The sequence below is a fragment of the Rhea pennata genome, chromosome 3, assembly GCF_028389875.1.
Source record: "Rhea pennata isolate bPtePen1 chromosome 3, bPtePen1.pri, whole genome shotgun sequence".
Classification (NCBI taxonomy): domain Eukaryota; kingdom Metazoa; phylum Chordata; class Aves; order Rheiformes; family Rheidae; genus Rhea; species Rhea pennata.
In genome coordinates this window covers 42,832,578-42,858,236 of record NC_084665.1, presented here as the reverse complement: position 1 = coordinate 42,858,236, position 25,659 = coordinate 42,832,578, and the positions used below count along the sequence as shown (strand labels likewise).

Here is a 25,659-nt window from a genome sequence, read left to right as displayed (position 1 = left end):
AGGCCCATATTCGTCCCATTTTCCAGTAAGCACTCGATGATAGTAACTAAGTGTATGGTCACTACTGATTCTCTACAGAGAAAATCAAGTAAGAGAGCTGACTTTCTCCAGAAGGCAATTAAGCTCAGCTTACATTTGAATCACTTTCAGCAGGAGCTCATCTCTCTCCTTCAGCTATGTATGAAGATTTAAGGCAATTTTACTCTCACCTCAGGCACCTCATTAAGCCAGGATAAACCTATGCCAAATCAATGTTAAGGTACCTCTCTGTCCCTATACACAGTCCTTATAAGTGAATAGGGACATATAAAGTGGTCGCATCTCTTATTTTTGCTTCAATTAATAGACAATTAATTTTCATTATTGGGGGGCTATTAATCCAGCACCTTATTCCAGCACTGCATTATATAGAAGTGCATTAAAAAAACTTTTAATAACAATATAAGATACTGTAGTTCAAAACTAACTCTGAGAATGCAAGTAGTACCTACCTTATCTAAAAAACAAAAAAAAAATGTTCAAGGTATAAGAATAAAGAGATTAACAGTCATTCCATTAGAAAGTCTAAAATCCTCTCCATCAGCCTCCTCTGTTAAGGAGGCAATGGCATAACCAAAGCATCTTCAATACTCTGTCTTTGCACAGAGGTTGAATAATCTAAAAATCAAATGTTGTTCAAACAGAAGAACAACTGGGCAGTTGTTTTCATATGTATCTCATAGACTTATAAAAGAGTAATGCTACTGCTCCCCACACATCAGCGGCAGAACTGCACAGAAAGAAAACTCAGCCCCCAGAAGTTTTCTAATGTCCAAGCAAGAAGTACACCAGTGCATTACAGACACAACAAAGGCAACACTGATATGCATCTCAATTTGCTAAAATCAGTCTGAAAAAGGAATACTCTAAGGAGCCCGATTGAAGTAAGATATTAGGATTTAGGGAGAAAGGTCATGAGCTTGAACAGGAAAGCACAGCCAGCAGCAGACTAGTCCTATATGCCTAAGTTCAGTTCAGACAGATTCTGTATTCCCTAACTATTCCTGCATGTGGAGCTGGGGATGAACACTTAAAGAAGCAGCTTCCATCTCAAAGAATGGCAGACAGAGATTAGTAATATCAAAAACTTCTATGAGTGCATTGGAAAAGAAAAAGAAGCCTTGAAGAATACTTTTAAATATAAAAGTTCCCAGGTAAAAAGAGAATGTTTATATGTACTTGGAATACAAATTTTAAAAACTAAAAGCAATAAAATACTGGTTTTTTAGATGGCAAGTGTACACAGACACACATAGAAATGTGATATGCATACAACAGTATGATTTCTAAATCATCAGCCACTGTGTGTTAGAATATGCAATATCAACTACATTCTCAGCTACACCCAGAGAGCCTCATCGAAAAGGCATTAATTCATATCACAGTCAACTGCTATAGCATGAATAAATGCCGCAGTTAGAGACATCACAGAAATATCTGATGGAGACAAAGTTCACTGAGATTCAACAGACAGAACAGAGTAGATTCAGCTTCCTCTGTTCTTGATCGCTTGTTTTGAAGATATCAATCATCTGAACCAAGGTTTCAGGCATGCTAAGTAGCAATGGTAGTGCTGAGAAGTAGAAAGGCGTAGCCAAGAAACAAAAATCACCCAAAGCTCTGTTTTAACCTTTCATACTTAAAAAAGGACAGCGCACTGGAAGAGTTGCAAGATATAGCAGATAATCAAAAAAAAAAATCTTCTGTGAAAGATAGAAATACATCTTCATAAGCGTGCTTCATTTCAACAGGATATGAATTATCTTAATGTGAATTCAAATCATCACTGCTGGTGTAGCTTTGATTCTTAAGGCATACACAATTGCTGGGCTAAACCTCAGAGAGTTCATTCTGCTGCTGAACTTTATTTACTGAGTGGGTGAAGTGAATAACATGTACATAGACTGATTAGCAATCATTTCTCTGAGAAGTAATACTGCCCTACCATCTGCTAGGCCATTATAAGGAGGGTGATCATGACAGATTAAATGCTAGCCACTTTTAATATACTTTGTTATATAACAATGTCAGAAATTGTCTACATTTTTGGACAATGCAAACCTGATGAAATCCGAAGAATGAAAAATATATCCTGGTTGCCGAGCTTGCATTTTATTCTCTTTTTAAAGCTAGTGCAGTTTTAACCTCATAGTTTAACTAGATAAATGGGATTTTTCTCTTTACTGTAATAGCCATTGTAGGAAATGATGATTATTTGTTCATCTTAAATTGCAGGGTATGTTTGAATCAGTGGAACAGATTGTTTCTTACAGTAACACACATAGGAGAGGACTAAAGAGGAGGAATTGTTCCTTATTTTTCTTTGGAATAAACATGTTTCTCTGCTCTGAAAACCCTTAAAGGACAGGGGTTAGTGTGGATTCTAGTTTTCCTCAGCATATAACGGCTTCAGGTGAGGTAGTTGCCATATTTCTGTTTTCTCTGAAGTCCATAAAACACCTTACTTTATAGTATCATACCATTTCTGGTCTGTCTCACCACATCTGAAGTGACTTGTGATAATCTTTGAGGGACTAAGAGAAAATATGGTGTTTCTCACCTCAGCTCCACTTCAGAATGGCATTTCCCAGACTCTCTCTAAATGTTCCTCTGTGAATATCAGTCCTGGAGAAACAAGGGACATGGTCTGGGGCATTTTGTGCCCTGAAGATCATTGCGTGATGTAGGTAATAATGAAAACCTCAAACTAGCAAGTTTTTCATACACTTCTTGATACTACAATGTCAAACAAATGAAAATCTCTCTTTCCATGAAACAATAAAGTGTTTGCTGTTCTGGGGTATTTGGCTAATCTAAAATCCATCATAGTACTGAAGTGCATTGCTATGCCACGCGGCTGCCTGGAAAGGAAATCAATGACTCAGAATTTCACAGGCACACATTCATCGCAAGTGTCGAATGCCAAGACATCATCACTTACTCTCACCTCACTCCTGCTGTCATTTCATTGCCAGTATGAACACAAGCTGCAAAGGATTAACTTTATGTTAAAGCAATCAAACACAACCTGCTTCTCACACTCACACAACGCGTAGGAGAGGCAGGCTCTGGGCCTGACTGTGGCACTTAAGGAGTGGAAAATAAAACAGAAAAGTTGTTAAACGCCTACTTCACTATAAACTGCTCTGTTTTGTCCCATCTAAGTGATGGAATTTGCAAAGGGAGCAGCAGGCAGCGAGAGTCATTTCAGGTAGGGCAAAGAAGTCAGTGAAAAAAAAAAGGCACTATTTACCCAAGCACTGTTACAAAAGAAAGTCATGTCTAATTCTAAGATACTAATTAAAAACCAAGTTACCTATCACCAAAGCAGCTTACTCAGATAGGCAGGATTTTTCTCATGTTTTGTGCTAGACAGTAGCTGCTGATGCCATCAGCAGGCCAAAGAGACTGTCATCAGTAGGAACATTGCTCAGTGTGTAAGCAGGGAAACTAGCACAGACGTGCTATGAATCCTGCCCTGCCCAAGGAGTGGTACTGTGCACTCTTATATTCTGAGCTCATCTATAATGTGTAGGGTGTCACTTACACACCTGTCTCGGGTCTAGAAACAATGATGTATATACCTGAAATGATGACTACTTTGTTCACAGAAATGTCCAAAAAGGTATACTGAACCAGCATGGTTTTGGAACAGGTTGCCCAGAGAGGTTGTGGAGTCTTCTTGAACAGGGAGGTTGGACTAGATGATCTCCAGAGGTCCCTCCAACCTTACCCATTCTGTGATTCTGTGAACTGGGAACGCACTATCAGCCTTGCATAATACATAATCCTGAAATGATTTTATCCATGATAGTTGAACAAATTCAAGCTACTGTGAAAGCCTGAAAGAAGGGAGGAGCTGAACCACAACTTCTTGAAGAAAGAAAATAAAGCAAAAGACCTTCCTTCACCCTCAGGAAGAAAAAAAATGGTAAGAAAGGAAAGAGTTATCATAAAATATAAAAAAGATGATAATCCTTGAAACAAAAGTCATATATCACCGTCAGCAGTACACAAGAGTTTTCTCTTGAAAACTTCATTAGTATTGCCCATTAAATTTTCATGCGATTATTTCCCACCGGATTTAAGCTGATTCGCATAATAACCGGTGTTACCGCCTGTTAAAATCTGACTTATCTTAATAAAATTGTATTTTGAAGAACTGTCCTTTGAGATCTCAAATTGTAATGGGTTGAGAGGAGCAACCACAGCTTTCACAGTGACAAAAGAAAAAAGGCTGTTGCAATTTGAGGTGTCAAGAGACAGACAAATGGTTAGTGAGGTGTTAGAATTGAGCAGTGCTCTACATAAAAATCTTTTTAACTTGACATGTAAGAAATGTATTTGGCATGTTTATTTGGCATAATTAAAACCAACAGCTACACAGAATGGAAAAAATTCATCTAAGCTGCAAGCATTAGGTAGGCTTAACTACTAGGGAAACAGGACACAACACAATTTAGCCACTGCATAACCACTTCATTGAGCACACAGCGATGAAAAGTGGCCTGATTTTGCTTAAATTCACATTCAATTCTCCCTTCACCTCTCCTCAATTTTTTAAAGTGTCTATTGTATCACACCAATAATCAGGCTGTCCAGTGCAGGATTTTAGCTCTGTACACACCAACCTTTGTAAAACATTTCTTCAACTTCTAGTATTACTATCCTTGAATATTTCTATTTTCAATCTTGTTGACAGACAGACATTACAGACTTTTTTGTTTATTTTATTTTTGGTAACTCCTGTCACTTTAAATTGAAATGATATAAGGATGAAATCCAGAGTCCACTGAAGTATGGGCTTCCTGTTTTTCCCACTGGCACTTCCTCTGAATCTACAATTTCTTTTTTGAGCTTTCATTTCGGTGCTGCTTCAGGGGCAAAACACAGAAAATCAAAAACTTTACGTCTTGTTTACCTAAATGACAATCTGAACTTCTTCTCTTCATAAGGCACCTCCTGAAACTTCACTCATCCCCCCTTCGGTATGAAACTGTGCTACTATTTACACTCACATGAATATGCTTTGCAGCAAGCCTGGCAAAGACAAAATCAAAAATATTTACAAAGAAAATCATTATCGTAAAATAAAAATACTCTCAAAAATTCTCTCAGATAAAATCTTGTTCCACTACTTCAAGCATCCACAGAAGATCCAAAATATTAGACGTAGACCATTTCTACTCAGTTGCAGAACTCTTATGCTATTGTATGAAATTCTGTTGAATACAGCTTGCCACTTTCTGTTAGGAAACCAGGTCTCCCAACTTTCTTCTTCCCCAGGGGCTGGGTCTGTAGATGCATGATCAAGTCACTTCACAGCAAACATATGTTGTGCAGCCATGCACACTCGCCACTCTTGATGGTCCATGACACCCAAGAAGCTGCACTAGGAGGTGTCAGCCAAGAAAAAAAAAATTATGCCATGGTCCTTTCAGACATGGAGTCCTGAATGATGGAAAACTGTAGCACTGTGTCACTGCTTCTCCCTTTCTTGGGGACAGTCATGGACGAGCACTGCAGGCCACATCTCCAGTTCCCCTCTCAGTCAGCTGTGTTTGAAAATCACAGGCATGGAAATAATTACAGTAACACTTTTAAAATATATGATAAATAGGTACTACCACAGCCAGGTTTGTGTTGGCATGGGGCAGGAGGAAGACAGTGTTCAAGGCTTGGCAGATCTAGGGCATGTGAATAAACAGTGTGGTCTATGCGCCGCTTAGATTTGTGGTCAGCAACACTGCAAAAGCAAGAGTGGGCATAGACTTTTCCAATACAAAAAATACTTGTTCCTGAAGGAACTGCAGAAAATAATATTGTTGAATCATAGGAATGTCAGCTAATGTGGAGTTTTTTAAGTTGGGTGAGGGCAAGAAATAGCTAGCAATAAAATCTTCCTGTGAGTACTGCTGGTTAAAATGAATCATGACACTTTTTTAGTCTCTGAGTCAGTTTTGATATCAATTGCTACTACATCAACTGTTAATACTATATCAGTCATACATTGCTATCATAATCAGAAAACACACACTTGTGACCAAGCAGTTTAGATGAAACAAAGAACATGCAGAAGAAGCTACAATAATAACTGCCTCTTTGCCTCTTTCACTGCATTCTATACAGTAAAGAAGAATATAATCTTCTTTATAAAAAATTTCATACCTTTGACAAACTGTGAGCATAAAAAGATGAAAATAATGTATTTCTTTCAATTGAAAAAATGTTGTGCTTTTCCTGTCCAGAAGGAGTCAAAAGCCTTATAAGAAAAATGGTGTCATTCTGGCACACATCACAGAAAAATACCATCACAGCTCAGGTAAGGCAGCAACAACAACAACAAGCTGTGGAGGTAACTTTCCAAAAAATAACAAAGGTATGTCATTCCCAGTTATGTAGTGTTATTTGTGATGAGTATATATAAATAAAATGGATCAATTGTTGAAACAGAATCACTTTCAGAGAGTAAATACAGTAAAATACATTTCATTGTCCACATCAAAAAAAAAAAAAAAAAAAAAAAAAAAGAGGACATCTCAGTGAGTGACCTATTTCTTCTCTAGTGGCAGAATCTAAATGGAAAGGAAAAGATACCACTACTGAGAACAGTAGCAAAAAAAACATAAAAGGATTTAAAGTAAATTGATAAAAGGAACGATAGCACATAGCTGAGTCAACATAATGGCCACTCTGTGTTTTAAGGGAAGTCAAATATTAATTTGTTGAACTGCTAGCAGTAGTGTGTAATTTTTCACTTAAATCAGCCTCAGCATTAAAAGAAAAAAAAAATGGCAAATGTGATTACAAGTTTTAAAAAAACCTCTGGAAAAAAAATCTGAAGAAAAATGCTGAATAATAATGATGTCCACACAGACAATATGATAAGAACAAAAATAAAAGGTAGAATGAGTAAAAATACAGATAAATGTCACAGAACAAGAATGACTCATAACAGCTTTTATTAGTGGATGCAATGTCTTACAACTCTACAACTGTTCCTTTGTGGAGTTAACAAACATATAAGATCATGAAAATGATCTAGCTGACATATTAACTTGAATTTCCAAAGGGCTCTTGGCATTATTCCCCTCAAAGCTTTAAAGGAAGTAAGCTGACCTGGGATAGAAAGTCCTGGAACAAGCAAAAGGTAGGAAGATAGGAACAATGGTTAATGAGAGATGATCAGTCATCACATAGGAGGGAAGCAACCACTGAAGCTCCTGTAGCTATATTTGGAAGATCCTGCACTGTTCAAAATCCTCCTAAAATAGGTACAGAAGAATATGGCTGATGATACAACAGAATTTGCTAACAGAACAACCTTACCGAGGTAATTAAAAAATAAAGAGTCATGAAGATACGTAGAATGATCTCTCAAAACTAACTGGACAATACAACAGTGGCTGGAACTGAACGTTGATAAATGCTAAGCAATTCAAATATGAACACTCTGTCTCTGAGTTTACATGCCCAGTAAGGAGCTATCATTAGCTACTGTTGTTCAATGAAGAGACACCTTAGATGATTCTGTGAAAATGTCAGCTCAAACTTCAAACAGAACGGACAAGAGATGGTGATGGAATAAGGAAAACTTACTACTTCTAATAACCCAAGACCTTGGGGTCAAACAATGAAATTATCAGGCAGACCCTTCAAAACAAATGCACCTACAATATTTGATTAAACTATGGAATGTATTGTCACTGAGAGTTGTAAAGGCAATGGAAGAAAGGTCATTCGAGAATTACTAAACAAAAAGCTGTAGGTACCACTCCCAGTCAGGGAGCTCCCTAAGCTTCGGAAGGGAAGCAGTGGGGAAGGTGTGCCGAGGGACTGCCACTATCCTGGGCCTGCTGTCTGAGCCCCTTCCTAAGTTTTTATGACTGATCACTGCCAGGAACAGTGCAAAGTACAGCCTTTGTTACAGTCTTATTGACTTTGTTGTATAAAATCCATTTAATCTCCAGTGTTTTGGAGTGTGTGTCGCATTAAAATTAACTTGCAATATTAGCTATGCTTTTTATTACTGTACCGAAGATTTTTGGCTTATTGTTTTTTTAAAAACTTCCGATTATTTGCAACCACTACTATGTGCAAAGGCTTTTGGCTTGGGGCATATCTTTTAATATTAGAACTGAAGTCACAATATAGTTATCTGCTAATTGGTCTTCATGGAGAAACATCAGCATGGCAGAATATCTTCTAAATGTACCATGCACGAATATAAATAGACCTTTCATTTCTGGTTTATTCTCAGCCACTCATCATTAGTATGGTAAAAGCTATTGTGAATTACCTTTGATCTATTTTCTGTAAGAGTAAGTTTTCATCTGCTTCACATAGCTCAGGGCATATATGTTGCAAAGTTCATTAATGTGAACTTTAAACTCTTGGAATTTCAGAGTTGAAACTCCTTATAAATAGTTGTCTATATGTTTAGTTTTATTATGCAATTATGGTGGCAGCCACCATTACTAAAAATTCATGTCAGGTTTAACTGTGGAACTGTAAATCCCCATCCTTAATTTCTTTAAGCCAGCCTACTTGAAAATATCCTCAAGTTAGGTGACAAACATATGAAGCTATCTCAAGAAACAGCAGCTTTCAATTATGTTCTAAATAAAAAATCAACCATTCATTATTTCTCTGAAAGACCTTATTCAAAACACTTAAACTTTTTTAAACCTAAGGTTACTATGATATAGTAATTGTTTATTTATTAGATTTTTGCTTTGTTTTTGTAATGGTAGTGATTACATTTGAGGATGTTAATAATTTCACAATTCCAAGATGTAAATATTCAAATTTACAGTTTTTCATAAGCTTCCTAATAAGCTTAAAAGCTATTAGAAAAACCTTTTCCCGTTTATCTAATGCATGTGTTACATTGAAGTAGATGGCAATTAAGGAACAAATTTCCAAAAGCAATCATAAATTACTGTTTATAATTTGTTTGCCCAATCTGAGATAAATGGGATCTTTTTGCTTATTTGATATTAACTAATTGTAATTAATTTAGTTTTAATTAATTTGAGGTCCATCACACTTAATCAGATCCTGACATCACTGGTTATTCTATGCTTTGAAGACCCAAGTCTACAAAGTCCTAAGCAGAATAAGCTCTTGCAACTATAAAATCACAGTGGACATGGTTCTTGTCACCCAGTCTGCCACACAAACAGTGAAAATCCTGCTCATTTTTAGTTTCAGTTTGTCTGTTTTCCTATCTGCAAAATTATCGTCAGTGAGCAAATGCAACCAGTGAAATCAGAGAAAAGCAGAAATGCAGAAGTGAGAATATGTGAATGGAGAAAAGCAGGACTTGTGTCATATTGCTCAGGTACATCACAGCTTGGGGGTAAGGTGGTAGCTTTTTCTCCCACTGGCAAGTATGTTTTTTATCTCTTCTGCACATGATAGAATTGCTACACTTAATCCAATAACCGGTCATAACTAGACCAGAACCAAACAATTCTCTGTAGAGTAAAACTGAGGAATGAATAATGGAGAAAAAAGTTGGAAGAGAAGAGGGAGAGGAAAGGGAAAATTGAAAAATACAGAGACTCAAATATTAATCTGTCCAAGGTGAAATGGCAAACAATGTCCTGTACCTGGTACACTACTGCACGTAGCAGTTCACTTAGTCTTGAACCCTCAGTGTGCCCCTCTGATAATGTGCAGACAGCAGTATGTCTCCCTATGCACTGCATGAAAACTGAAAACCATCTTACAGACAGTAATAAAAACAAGAAAGGGCCTTATATTAACCTTTCAGTCATCAAATACTACATACAAGACAAATATCAAAACATTTTTGTTTACTTGACTACAAATAGCTGAAGCAGCTGTTGGCAAGATGAATAGGTTTCAACTGCTTTTATTCAATTAAATTGTCCAGATTTATAATCTCACTTTCACTTACTTGTGCCTTCCATTACTGTGTAACACAGTTCTCTGGGAAACAAGGGAGCAGAAAGTTAATGAAGTCTCTAGACAATTATTTAACTGCTTTTAATTAAATATGCTGGTATGAAATCAGAATTACTGAATGTTCTTCCTCTTAAGCCTCCAAAGCTTGGTACGCTCCCAAAGTTTCAGAAGAAACTGACACAGAGGAGGAAAAAGCATAAAAATTCTTAGTGACGTTAGTAAAAACAAGATTAAATGCTTTATTAGTAATTTAATTCATATAATGAATTAATGAGCTTTACTTTAAAAAATTTTCAGAGTGTCAGAGTTTTCTCTAAAAGAGCATACCTTATATACGATCCTTCGGTTTTACTTTTGTCCTTTCATTAACATTAACAGTGATGGTAGCATAACAGTCTCTGACTACGCTGGGTAAGCAAGAAGCTGCAACTGCTGCTATGAAGAGTTACCAGGTAAGCAGACAAGACAGCAAACAGTGTTTTCAAGTCAGCAGGATTTGTTATCCAAAGCCAAGTCTTCTGAAAATCTGATACATCCCCAGGAAGTTAATATTGCCTAGTGATATATTTGTCTTACTCTACTCTGAGATAGTAGTCACCATATTCTTTGCTTCCGAGTGATGACATCAAGGAAAAAGATATTGGTACAACCAACTAGAAGGAGATAATCCATTTCAGGAACAACAGTTTCATTAACAGACCAAGGTGGTACATTTTCAGCGAAAGCTAAGTAACAAAATTGCCTGATCTATTAGTTGATTGTAAAAACTGACGATAAACCTTTCTCAACTTTGTAGTTCATCTAATACATAGTTTTATGACAAAGCTGAGTACTTTGGGGGTAACTTGATGGGTAAAGATTTCAAACAGTTAATTTAGACTTCTTACTGTCTAAAGTTATTTGTTGTATAAGAAAACTGGTGAAATACATACCTCCTATTCGTATAACAGAGCATCTGAAGTTCTTTCCAATGTAAGCAGTTGAATTCAATGTTTATAGATTTTTAAGTTTTTACAATCTGGATCTGGGTAATGGATGTAGCATGAACTTTTATTTGAGTAGGCTTCTTTAGACTTATTTTTCCAATCAATATTCTGTATTCTACTTACCACATCTTTCTTACTCCTCGCTCAACAAAGCTCTCAAAGACTCCAGTGAAAGTTGTCTTTAGTAAGAAATAAATCACATTGAATGAAGGCCTTTATTCACACATTATTTATTACATGACATAATTTTTGTTGTATTGTGTTAATTAAATAGCGAACAAGTGAACAACATTTAATCTTTCATAATGTCCTTACTGCCTACTGAGTTCCAAAGAAAATGTTGTTCATTGGCTTGCTTGTTTCAATTTTTAAAATACTGACCAGGTATCATTCATTTGGCCTAAATCAGCCTTTAGATTTTAGTGTCAGATACAGTTTAAAGGACATGTTACACCTACTCCTATTTTTAAAGGAATCTAGTTAACTGGGCTATTTTACAGTTAATAACAAAGCCTCGGGCCTTCTGTGGGGTTTGAACTTCACCTTTAATGTCTAAAACAGAGGCAGAAGGAATGGGTGTCCTATGATGGTATTACATTCACCACTGAATATAATTCTGACTAGCATTTGGAGCCTTTAATGCTAAAAGTAGGAACATTTCTAATTAAAACAGATTACTTTGACAATATCACCAGAGAATAGGGGTAGGATTAGGAAGAATGAAACTGAAGAATTCAATTGAAGGTTTCTTTTTAACCAAAAGTAATCAAACATGAATAGAGTTCTGCTTTATTTAGGAAAAAGATATGAATATTTATAAGCTGTGTTTAAGTCATAATTTTAAATGATTTGACAAGTTGTAGGATTTTCCTAATTAGAACCAAAATGAATCTATTTTGAATTAGTATACTATAGATAAGAACAAATGGGTTGGTTACAGGAATAATGTTACAGAACATGTATTTTGTTGTATTGGTAGGAGTACTATCGTTGTTACACAGTAAATTATGCTAGATCAAATTCCATGCTAGTAATCTTTACCTGTTACTCCAATATGGACATTCCTTTATAATCTAAACAGACATAATTCAATTAACACTTCATAAGTAATTTAAAAGTTTATAAAATTACTTTATTCAGAAATAGGATTATGTATCTATAGTAGACATTTTGTAACTTGTTGATGTACCCTATTACATTGATAATAACCTTATGCTAATGTCTTTTATTATTTAAGTGGTTCCTAAAGGGATTTTCAGCGCTAAAGTGATTGTACAATACGTAAATCATACTATCTACAAATACATTGTATTGATTGCAAGGATGAAAACACATTAACTTTTATAAAATGTCTTGTAAAATTATGCCACCTCAGGGTAAGAGGAATTTTATCTAGATGCATAGCTGGATGTAATAGGTTGTGACAGTTTGATCTACGTGCCTTATATTTATGATAACACAAACCCTATACATCTCTACCAGTCACAAAGTGCATTTCTTAGTTTTGAGTTTTAAAACTGTTCATTCTTAACCTGCGGCCACATTAACAAACTAAAACATACCATATTATCAGGAGGAATAACTGTTTCTTGTAAAGAACTTGGAGATGAGCACTGACAGAGCTAAATACCTATCTATAAGTTAGAAAATAAACTGGGCAAGCTAGGGACATTTTGATCAGCTTAAAGAGTCAACACACAGTAACGAGGTTACTCAAAAAAAATACCAACCCATAGGAAGAGGGTGAGTGCACTCCTGCTGTGCTGGGTACTTTGGGAAGACACTTGTAACACAGATAGTCTACACACGGTAATCAATTACACCAAACTGGAAAAAAAAAAAATGTAAATGCCAGTGGAAAGACACGGAAGAAGAAACAGAATCCATTAAATCTGATTCATCCTGTTACAGTTAAGTTACAGACAACACGCCTTTGTTCACCCTTTCCGAAGTATAATCAGAACCTGAAGTCCACCAGACTTTGGGCAAATAAAATAACCTCTGCATGGCAGCACTTACACATTTTGGCCCTCAGTCCACAGCAATGGCTAGAAGCACACTGATGATTACCACACATAGATAAATGCCACCCATGCTACAGACACGTAAAGGAAAACTGACGGATACATTTTAATTTTGTTTGAGTATCATAACAGGAATACTGTTGGTACTAAAGGAGTGTCTGTAAATTTAGATATTTTCTATTCCTCAACTGTACATGAGTTTTACTTTCTTCCTGTTCATCTGAGATTAAGGTCATTATTTCATTTAAACGTTACAGGACCTTAGGAGCTCAGATCAAATTCATCCAGTAGAGGAAAGGTTATTTACATTAGACCTGGCCAAAGTTCATCAGGTTTGACCAATCTCAGTATTCATCTCACTGAACAAAATGGGGCCAAGTTTCAGTTAGACATATGAAAAAAGCAAGTCTCCTGGAGTTTCTAGGATCCTAATATGAGGCTCTTGATGCATGGCCAGCCAGTATAAATTACATTTATCAGTTTTGTTTCACTGATCCTACTGATAAACGGGATGCATTCTAGTCTTGCTTTATTTCAGCAAGTTTTGATTAATGCAAAGGCTACAAACATAAGCATGACCTTTCCATTCCTTTCTTTCCTCCTTTTCATAACAGGCTGATTTTTTCCTTCAAGAAATTGTGGAATAAGGACTTCCACTTCACCTGCTATCAGCCTGCAGCCACCTGATTTGTATCCCAAATGTTATAGTTCAAAATGCATAGCATGGCTCTTTCACTTTGCTACTACTTTACTGAGTCTGCATGAGGATAAGGGCAGAAACAACCTAGAGCCAACCAAATTTTCACAATGCACTTCCATAAAATCAAAAAAAAAAAACTTAATATTTTTCCTCTAATTCTTTATGTAACTTCAGTAAGCACAGTATATTATCAAGGTCACTATTAAAACTGCAGCTACTGGAGGGAGATTTTATTTCAAAATGGAGGAGGGAGAAGCAGGAGAAACACAAATAGAAGTTGTGCTAATGAATTCTCCCTTTTTATTGCACTGGATCAGTGTCAGTGACTACAATCGACATAGCTACTAGTGGGCATCTAATTACAAGTTAGTTACATTGGTCAGGTGAAAAGAAAACTAATGGAAAAAATTGAAGTTGACATATCACGGGAGCATACCTACTTCAAGGAACAGTCTTGTTTTGTAACTTAGAATGTTTGCTTTAGTCATATATATTCATACAGCCATCTAAGAAAAGACATAATATAGAGAAAACACAACAGCGTTTTCAACTGAATTAATCCTGGTTCGTATTTGCGCGTTTCTACTATTTAGTGGCTTTCTTTAAAATCTCCCAAAACGCAGCTTTCTCCATTTAAAGAGGCAAAAGTATTATCCATCTTTAGCATGTAGGGATGCTGACAAACAGAGAAATCAAGTGGCTTGCCAAAAGCATCAGAGAAGTCAGTGCAAGAACCAAGAACATAACTGGTCTCTCAGAAATTTCAGCTGACAGCTTAAAATCAACTCACTTCCCTCCCCCCCCCCCTTTCCTTTCCTTTCCTTTCCTTTCCTTTCCTTTCCTTTCCTTTCCTTTCCTTTCCTTTCCTTTCCTTTCCTTTCCTTTCCTTTCCTTTCCTTTCCTTTCCTTTTTCCTTTCCTTTCCTTTTTCTTTTCCTTTTTCCTTTCCTTTCCTTTTTCCTTTCCTTTCCTTTTTCCTTTCCTTTTTCCTTTCCTTTCCTTTTTCCTTTCCTTTCTCCTTTCCTTTCTCCTTTCCTTTCCTTTCCTTTCCTTTCCTTTCCTTTCCTTTCCTTTCCTTTCCTTTCCTTTCCTTTCCTTTCCTTTCCTTTCCTTTCCTTTCCTTTTTCCTTTCCTTTTTCCTTTCCTTTTTCCTTTCCTTTCCTTTTTCCTTTCCTTTTTCCTTTCCTTTCCTTTTTTTGGTAACAGTTAAAAGGACTTCAGTCTCTATTGTGGTCAGCCTGGTACAATCCACAACACTAATTATCATCTTAAAAAAGAAAAACACAGTGCCAGTAGATCTTCCACAATAAGAGTAATTGGCATCATCAGTGAAGAGTCAGTACTTAACCTGTAAAGGTCAATTCAGCAAACAAATGTCCAAGTGCCAAACCACAAGCCCATAAAATTCTGTAACCTCAGTTAATTCCTTCAGTTTTGGCTGAGGTCAGGCTTATTTTTATGACTGAACTACACTTCCACATTAAAAATAACTTAGATAATTTCTGTTCCTTAAAATTTTGCAGAAAAGCTGCAGCCTGAAAAACAAACATTTTTTAAGTACAGATTGAAAAGCAAAAGTATAACAGCAACTATAAATTGAGCATGGCTATTCTGGGCACAAACGCTACTCTACTCCACTAAAATAATTTCAAATCTTGTATAATTTAGCAGAATCCACCCATTATCTCTAATTTATTTTCTTGATGGAGATTCACTGCAGCAAGTTGAAATCTTTCAAATCTTCCACAGAAAATGTTTTCCCATTTATGAAAAATATGCAATTTTTTTTACTGTCAATTTACACTTGCAACTATTTTTTACTTCAAATTGCTGTTTCCAGCAATAGCTGTAATAATAACTTCACACTTACTAACATAATGAAAGCCAGTGTTACCTCCAGGTTTTCTCCTACTTTTTGTTCTCCCACTATCCAAAAAGTAGCATTCTTTCTCTCTTAAAGGGTACAGGCAGTGTACTTCCCATGCAAAACAAACAAAACAATTGCTCTCCAAAAGAATAATGTTTTCTAATACACTCTTCATTCTTACCAGTTCTTTCATTTACTAAAGAACAAATTGAATTTAGCACTATCTATTACCCCTTAGATCACAATCTGCAAGCCTTGTTCATTTGAGTAGTTCTTGCTCCTAGAGTAAAACCTGCAGACAAAGGGTAAGAAACAGTCTCTAAATTTTTCTATATATAGTGGAATAATCTCCTCAAGTATGTGAACCAAGCTGTATGTTATATCACTCTCACACATACGTTGGTGATGTCAGAACTAAATGGACATGCAAACTTTCAGTGCAAACCTAAGCATATTTATTTCTGCATCATCAAGATGTATAGGTTCACAAGAATTTTCTAACAGGACCCTGAGGTCAAGTTTTAGAAAACAGCCATAACAAAACCCTGAAACATTGGTGACAGGTAGACAGAAGATACTGGAAACCTAAATTATGATGACAACAGCTTACTGTAATTTAGGATTTTTCCACAGGAAATTCTAGATTGTCTTGCTTAGAACTGGAATGAAAAGTCAAAAACTTAGAAATATTTTACAAAATAGAATATTCTCAGAAGTTTTGTCAAATGAATAGGTCACCATCTGTCAGGTTCATTGCTACCTGGCAGTTCTCAGTGCAACGCTAAAGGCTGCACTCAGAGTGGTCAGCACTCTTCAGATGTGTCCAGATAACAGACTCTGGATCATCCAATCCTTGGACCAGTGTAGGCAAACAAAAAGATATTTTTGTCATTGTGGATAGTTTTTTTCCATCCATGCCACATCAGAGAATACAATACAGCTCAAATGAAAATACCATGGTGTTCTGATTACATATATCAGTAGTCTGTGTGTTTGACTTTAATTGCATATCAACACAGAGAACCATGTTTTCCATTCAGTTTAAGTGTTCTTCTGTTCCAAATTTTCTTGAGAATCAGATAATCTGAATGACAACTACCCCACTACTGCAGTTCTGGTTTGACAAATACAGAATTAAGTTTTCACCTCAGATAAATAAAGAACGGGCATCTTTCAAACTCTGATAAAAACAGATAGGTGAGTATTTTGTATCTGACAACTGAGAAGTACAATTTCACATTCATGTCTCAAGGGATCCCCATTTAATCTTTAAAAAGCAAACATATGACAGTGTGTATAAAGTTATATTAAACTAGAAGCAATTAGTGATCTCTTTGTTGTGACAATTCAGGTAATTTGTGAACTGGCTACTTCCAAATAATGAATTGTGTTCTTATACAGTTCCACATCATCCAACCCTCAATCTTAAATGTATTTCTTGGTAAATTATTTACTTTTTGCTGGATCTCCACAAGGAACATATTTTCATTTCTAATGTGAAGAAAATCACATTTTTTAAAAATTAAAAAACCCCAAAGAAACAGAAATTTCTTTCCAAAAAGTCTGAAACAGACAAAGGTAAAATCAGTATCTCTAGTCATGCTTTAAAGAGGAAAAACAGCATATGTTTAACAAACTATTTAGTAAGGCATGAAGCAAATTCCTCAATTTTCTACTAATTAAAGGAGAAGCATTTCTATTCTTGGACATCACCTTGTACCCTGGTACACACTCCAATAAACTGGACAAATAAAATCATCATATTCTTAGCCAAGGCCTCTGAGGTTTGAAGCTATTTGTTTTGCTATTGAAATTATACAAGTCAAATGCTGCCTGGAGACCACCACAGCAACACAAAGTAACACCTGATCATCACAGACACAAGACAAAGTAAGACCTGATCATTTAAGAAGATAAATCAGAATTTTCAGACATTAAAAAAATTACCTGGGTCTTCTATAGATAAGTTCTTCGTTAACCATTGAACAATGTCTGAACCTAGGAACAAAACAACAGGTGTTTTAATTTAGCAAGTTATCTCTTCTTATTCTTCAGTTCCCTAGTCCAATTAATATTGTTCTACCACATTAAAATATCTACATTTTTGTTCAGTTTGTCTGGAATCAGCTAGATCGTTTTATTTTTACAGTGTCTCCACCATTTAAGGAAAAGAAACGTATCACACACTTGTTTCTTTAGGGCAAGACACGTAGAACATAATAGATGCACATTAAGGATATGATAATAGCCTACATTTGATTGTTGCAAAATTCACATAGAAAAACAATCAAACACTTTATTAAGTTAACACTCAGTTCCCCCTACCTTCCAAATTACTTTGTAAATGAAGCCGAGAAAAGGAAAACACAATATACATTGTGATTATGCTATCTATGGAATATACACTGCAGGCCATTTCTGCTTAAAACCATTCTTGGACATGTCATTATGAGCTCCGTTGAAGAGCTCTAGTTTTGTCAGTCATGTCTTCTGATTTTCGTATCTTTAAGTATTACTTCTGCTGTAGTGACTTTTGACTCTCTCCACTGGCCATCAGTAAAAGCATATTCATTTATTTACCTTATCATGTGCTACCAAGGTTTGAAACGCTGCCCATGCCTAAGCCCTCTATAGAATTTGTTTTTCTCCTGGTGCTAAAGCCCTTTTTCTTACCATTGCAATCTCTGTTTTTCTTTTCTAGCCATTCATTTACTGCCTATTTCTTTCTACTTGATTTCCTGTCCTTATTTTAAGGTCCATGCTATGGTCCTCTCTTAGTACCTCTGACGCCAGATTCCCTGCTGTGTTTCTCCCTCGGTATTCTTTCCTCCCTACCCCCCAGTTCCTAAAACCCCTCTGCTGGCTCTTGGCTACGAATGGCTTCTCACACTGTGCGTCCAGCCAAGCTGTAGCCAATCTCATTTTTTTAGACTGTAAGCTATCCAGCTGGACTTCACCCACTTTGAACATGCTGAATTACAAAATAAATTACAAAGACAAACACATTTATGATTTAAAAACTTTAAATAACAGCTTTGTCCTAAGGGGAAAATTTTTAAAACACTAGGGTGCATTTTCTGTTTCATGATGGCTGCACTATATCTTCATTTCAGATAAACAATATAACAGAAAGACAACATATAATACTTCCTTATAAAATTGGTATTTAAATTGTCCATTTATTTCTAAGCAGATATAATAATATCATTCTTTACAAGTTTTGAGTTTAAAAAAGAAGAAAGATAACAGAAATTTACACAAGTATTAGACACGAAAATAATAAAATGTTATGTTGGACAGTAATGCAAAATATTAAAACGTGGAAGAAATTTCCCCTGTCACTACCCAGATTCTGATTTCTTCCTGTAATTCCAATTCAAAATTTCCTTTGATCTTTTTTGGGCATATGAATATGATACATTAGGAAAGCATTTCAGAGAACAAAGAAAATCTATTTTTTCTTACTCCATTCTAATTAAAGTCACTTTGCTGTTTCTAAACTTAGTGAATATGTTTATCCTGTATTTTACAATGCCAGCTTGATTATAATGTAACTTTTCTTGTGTGTATGCATTACTGAATTGATTTCATAGCAAAGAAAATGTGGTGATTTTACAACCATCTCCAGAGAAAACATTTTTATCAGCTTGTTACATATCTGCATTTTAATAGATACTAAACTCCACTGGCCCCATTTCTCATAGCATTTACACTGAATTTTTCCTTAAAGAAGTCAATTTACCTTTACATGCTCCTACTATTGAATGTGTACAAAATGTTTTCAGGTTGATATTCCTACCTCAAAGTATTTTATTTTTTTCTGTATTTCTATAAACATATTTCATGTCTTTACTCATGATGTTAATGAGGCTGACACTGAAGGATGAATTTCAGCTTAAGTATAAAATGAAATTTCATAGACAGCGACTTCAGTGAGACAGTTCCAAGGTATATTTTTCCATTAGTTGATGAGCAAAGTTTGTCAACCCTAAATATTGTCATAAAACCTCAGAGGTTATAGGAGAAAAGCAATTAGAAAAACAATACGAGATTTTTGAATACCGAATTCTAGCCTTGACTTCCTTCAAATCTCTCAGGCACTGTATAGAGAGAAACTTTCTGCTTTCAGTTCTCCCTTTTTTATCTCATTTTCAATTACTTCTTTCCACCCCACTTCTTCCAAAGACTTTCTTGCAGTGATACATCATATATATCATTCCAAATTTGCAAACAAGATCATACTTGCACGCAAGATCTATACATCAGAGATTTTACACACATTACACGGCCTCTGGTTTATAAATAATAGTGGGAAAAATGGATTTCTTGATAGCTGCATCATCTTTTTCTGAAAGATTTTCACCATTCTATTCACATTTTAGATTGAAGCCATTCCCATGGTCCTTGAATGCCTGAAGTTCTGGTAGACAAGAAGTTAACCATGAACCAGCAATGATGTGCCCTTGTGGACAAGAAGGCCAATGGTATCCTGGGAAGTGTGTTGCCAGCAGGTTGAGTCTCTGCAGACTCCTAGGATGGAGATGAGTCAAGGTCAGGGATTCAGCTGCCTGAAAGCCTCTGTCTAAGGCCTTTGGGTATGCCAGGGCACCACAAGGGATTTTGGAAGGCATCACAAGTGGATGCCGGTCCTGGTGTTTATGCAGTGGAATCTATCCCTAAAATCTTTCCAGACTGTGATGGGAGCCAAGATTTTCCCTTCCCATGGTCATGCCCCCTTTCGGCATCTGCAAGGGAGGTGCTCTAATCTGGGGCTGACCACTATGGTGGGCTCAGGCTTGTCACCTCCAAAGCTTGAATCCTCCTGCCCCAGCAAGAACAGGGGGTGCTGCAGCCCTGTGGGGAGGACTGGGCACTGTAGGGTTTCAGTGACCCAGATCCAGCTGCTGAAGCCAGCAGCTCCTGCAGCACCAAGCCCAGGTCCTCCCTTCTCCCACGCACCATGCTCCTGCCCCGGAGCCACCATCAGCACACGCAGAGGCAGCTCCCGGTCTCTGAGCACGCCTGTCAGAGCCTCTCCATGGCAGGAGCCCGCGCTGGGCGTGTGGGGCCCAGGCCGGAGAGCAAAGGGGCCATGGCGGGAGCCAGCCGTGGTGCCGGCCCCACCAGCTGCACTCCCACGCCTCAGACAGGACATTGGATGGGACACCTGGTGCCCATGGTGGTGCTGGAGGTGCCAGCAGCGGGGAGACTCCCAGCGCTGCTCGCAGCCCCCACCCTCAGCCCAGCGCCATGGGGCAGCTCAAGAAGATGGGGTTGGACTCTTCTCAGTGGTGCTAAACAATAGGACAAGAGGCAACGGCACAAACCGAAGCACAGGAAGTTCCACCTGAATATGAGGGAAAACTTCTTTACTGTGAGGGAAAGCACTGGAACAGGTTGCCCAGAGAGGTTGTGGAGTCTCTTTCTCCAGAGATATTCAATACCCACCTGGACACGATACTGTCCAACATGCTCTAGGTGACCCTGCTTGAGCAGGGAGATTGGACTGGATGATCTTCAGAGGTCCCTTCCAACCTCAACCATTCTGTGATTCTGCGATTCTGTGTGTGATTTTGAATAGTATTGTTTAAGCAACTATCACATTTATATACTCCAATGATTTGAGCTGCACGATGTAAGTGACAGAAGCTCAGGTCAAAAAAATATCAACATACAGAACCACTTTCTAGTGTGATAGGCATTCAAGTAAAGTTGCAAATAATTTGTCATATTGCAAATGAGGAACATATCAGTTCATACTCCTTTGGACAACTCCTAAAAAGAGTCCTAAAGTCCTAAAAAGAATAATAAAAGTATTAGCTTGTTATATGTTTTTTGGCTGTTACTTTTAGTATCTAATCAACAAAATTATTTCAAACCAGTCAACCATTTCTGTGCCCTTTTCTGAATTTTATTACTTACATAGAAGTGTTTCAAAAAGTGAGACCATTACTATAATTTCTTATTTACTTACCTGATCACGAAAAGAACAGAACAACAAAAAAACTGGATGATTTTCAAGACAAGCAGTTATTTTCTCTGAGTGGCTAGATTTGAAAATACAGTGACTAGTAAATTTATTTAATTTTTCATATACTATTTTCATACACCGTACTTCCCATATACAGGAATTATGATCCAAAAACTAGGACTTCGTTATTTTTAAGAAAGATTTAACAGCCATATGGTGAAGCACCTTTAACCCTCACTCCTGCATCTCTCTTATTGCCAACAAACAAACAAAAAAATAAGCTAGTAGGATGACATAAATAATATGGAATCCAATAGCTTGGTATTCATCCCTTCCAAAAAAGAAAACAGCTTCACCAGAAGCGTATTTATCAGGCCTCAAGGAAAATAATTAGAATGTCTGCTGATGTTGTCCCACACAGACAACGAGGTGTTTTTAAAATTTAGGTATTTAAAATATCCCTTTTAGATAATTTGTAATTATCTGAAACAATTATCTTTTTAACTAGAAGTAAAACTAGTTCTGTAGGAGGAACTGTAATTATTAATTTTGAACAGAAAGTAAAATAGTCTGAAGTAAATATACAGATTGTCAGCACTGCACTTGATTGAATTAAAGTCACAGTCTGTAGAAGAGAAAATGTTTGCACTGTCAAAACGATACTCACTTTTTCTCTACTGTTTAAGGTGCCAGTCACTGGTAATGATTGATAACAAAAATCTCGAAATAACATTTTCAGAGGATATGCTAAAGCTAAGTTCTCCAAATCTCTCTGCCTGACTTCTAAAGCAACTGAAAGGCAAGCTGGGCACTAGATTTGTAAGGTGAAGAAGAAGTTGGCATAAGCAGAAAACAGGTAAGGTTTTTAGACTCAACATCTTTGCACAGTGGGATTTTTAAACGACAACACCTATCCAGATAAAGGAGATAAAATTCACAAGATCTTACCCAAGTCCACAACTGTGAAAGACTTTTTAATTTTTTAATGAAAGTAGAAAAAAATAAATTTATATACAAGCTCAAAACTCTCAATCATGTTCTTTACAAAGTTACTTTTAAATGCAAGGGGCCTGAAAATAGCAGTTGCCCTAGCTGTCACAGTCTTAAGAAAAATTATTTGAGGAAAGTGTCCTCTCTGAACTCTGCAGTGCTAATTTCCACATCACAACCTTAAAGGCTAGAGCAATGTCAAGGACGGCTTTCAAGCACAAAATCTTTATTGTAAATAACTTTCTCTAGAATATAATTTTAAAAGGTGTGGATTTTAAACTACAGCAAATTGAATGGAAATTGTAAATTCATTTCTTGCTATGCAAAGATGCAATGAGCCGTGTCATCCTTGATCTGACAAAAAAAAAAAAAAGTGTAGTATTTATGCAAAAGAAAATCAAAATTCAAAATGCTGTATCATTTTTATAATTCAAAACCACACCTGGCTGAAAAAGTTCAGACCACTGAGCAGTTTAACTGAGCTAGAACGATCCCTCTTTTCATAAGGAGATGGGCTCAACCTTATAGAAAGTATTCTTTTACTACAAATAGGTCGCTCCTCTTCATTTTTTCCATTGCCAACCTCAGCACTGGAGAGGACGAGAGGGCCGCAGCAGGACCCATCCCTGGCCGGGACGGGCAGCAGAGCGGGGGCAGCTGCTCGAAGGCAGCAGCCCAGCGCCCGGAGCCCCCCAGCCGCCTGCGCCGTTTCATCACAACCCGGCTTTCCCGGGTGGAGGACGCTGTGCAGAACTCACGCTAGCGACAACTTTATAAACACTCAAACAGCATTTCTAATCTTAAGGCACCATGACAGTTATGAGATGAGGTAAGACCACTGCCTTTCCCTTGTTTCTTCTTTCCCTTCAGAGAGGAGGGAGTTGTATTGTTTTGACTTCTGCCTTCAACACCATTGGCAATACATCATGAAATTAAGTTTAATTACTGATACATACATCAAAATCCTTCTTGGTCAGTGCCTGAAGAAAATACACGTCTTTACATTTCTCACCGCTGGTTTAGATATTGGTAATACTGAAACTGGATCAGATTAGGAGTTAATGTGAGAAAGCCTGGGGCCTATCTGGTTGTTCAGCACTAGTTGTTCAGCCACAAAGAAGCTGATTGCTCTTGGATGGAGTCTGACCCAACATGAAAGGGCTTTCATCAGCGATTGGGATGTGATGATTTACATTCTCCCTGAAGTTTTCACAGTCACATACCCCAGCATACCACATTGTCACTCAAGTATACGAGCATGGACATTTTATAATTTTTTCTTTTCCTGAGAAGCATAGTTTGTGCATGCATACATCTGAGTAAAATCAAGTACCACACATATTTCAGGGCAGAGAGGCAGTGGGGAAAAAAACAATGGCTATAATATCATTGTTAACACTTTTTATCGGTTTAGGTTTTTCCAGGTTACTGGATTATTCAGATTCTTTTTACTTCTGACTATCATAGCTAATCAAAAGGAAGATCTGCATTAGACACTTGATAGTACTATGAGACGAAGGGTGTGGAGACTTCCCTTTGAAGTTGGGGTTGTAGTAGTGTTTGAAGGAAAAATTAGTTTCTTCCCTTTATATTATGGCAACAGTCAGTGCCAAATTGCATTTTATTTAAGTCTAGTAGAAAATGAATTAAGGGGTACCTTGGTTGCCTAGTTCCATGTTACAGAAGTAAGCTGGTAAAAAATGTTTAGATGGTAAAAGGGGGAGATAAAGGATATGGCACAAAGAGGCTGTATGTGGCTGGCTTTGGAATTTCTTCATATTAATTTAAAGTTTTCCACCTTGAATTTTTATTTAGTATTTTTTTCTGTTTCCATTCTGTTTCCCTTTGGATTAATGGAAGATAAATTTATAGACCTATTCGGAATCACTGTGTACCATAAGTAACAACAGAGCTGAATTTGTGCTAATTTGAATACATTGATGATTGAATTTACATATTTAACCTGCTTATCTTTACTGTTTAAATGGGTTGACTTTTAAAAGAAAGACATCATTGATCAAAGTGCAGTTCAATGAATGAAATTTGCATCTCAGCTTTCATAAATTTAATTCTGCCACTTTGTTTTTTTTAATTATTCATGGAAGTAGACGCATGAACTTTTTCTTTTTACTTTCAAGTAAAGTAAACAAGTAAAAGCACCAGAACCTTTCACTCTAAGCTCTAGGCAATCCTCAAAAATACTCAAGCCTAGAACTGCAAAAATGATCTATACCTGTCCTGGCTAGCATAAGTCTGTGAAGAACAACTGTGTTGCCTGATATTGCTAAGTTACTAACATTCAGTGCTCTCCCCTCATCTGCTTAGTCAGTCATTTCATTGTAGAAGACTATCAGGTTGGTTAAGCATGATTTCCACTTTGTGAATCCATGCTGACTACGTCTTTCACATGCCTGGAAATGGTGTCCAGGATTAGCTGCTCCATCACCTTCCTGGTGATAAAAGTGAAGCTGAGCAGCATGTAGCTCCCTGGCTTCACTTCGCTTCTCTTCGCATCTCTCCTCGTCTCTTCTCCCTTCTTCTTCCCATTTCTGAAGACAGGAGTGACATTTGCTGTCAGTAGTTGCATTCAGTAGTTCACTGCATTCTCCTTAGAGAACTCTCAAGCTAAATCCCTTCCTCTGAGCAGTTCTGAATCAGTCTCCAAGGGGAGAGCAGGAATCCTCCTAACATAGAGCATTTTTGTGTCAGGTGTTCTTCCTAACACAAGTGTATACTGCATAAATTGACAAACTGTAAAGTTGTGCTACAACCCCAGCGTCTCACCTTGTAGGCGAGTGCCCAAGTACCAACCTGGACAACAATTTTCTTTGTCTCTCTCAATGATCTTCAAACAAACAACGAGAAACTGCCTGTTGATTACAATATTCCCTAAAATGTAAGGCAATCTTAGTCCATATTTCTGCTTAGCCACAGGCAGTTCCAGGATTTGAACTTAGATGTCTCTGCTCCAGCTTTAAGCATTCGGATCTGGGCACCTCTTCATTCTTTTTATTGATCGCCTTCTGAAGATGAAAGGAGGAAAATAAGTATGATTTGCTGTCATGCTGGGTAGGGCACTTATGTGGAAAAGTTAAGCACCCAAAGTTCCCTCCCTACTCCAGCATCAGTATGAGTGCTTGAGAGCATCCT

General features: G+C 37.0%; 1 protein-coding gene across 5 annotated transcripts in view; it reads right to left on the bottom strand.

Moving 5' to 3' along the window:
- RGS7 (regulator of G protein signaling 7) overlaps positions 1 to 25,659 on the bottom strand; it is a 285,010-nt gene that overhangs the window by 72,025 nt on the left and 187,326 nt on the right. For all 5 annotated transcript variants that reach the window (XM_062573649.1, XM_062573647.1, XM_062573645.1 and 2 more), the window contains one exon: positions 17,496 to 17,546. In XM_062573649.1, the coding sequence (XP_062429633.1) occupies positions 17,496 to 17,546 (51 nt within the window). The remainder of the gene's footprint in view (positions 1 to 17,495; positions 17,547 to 25,659) is intronic.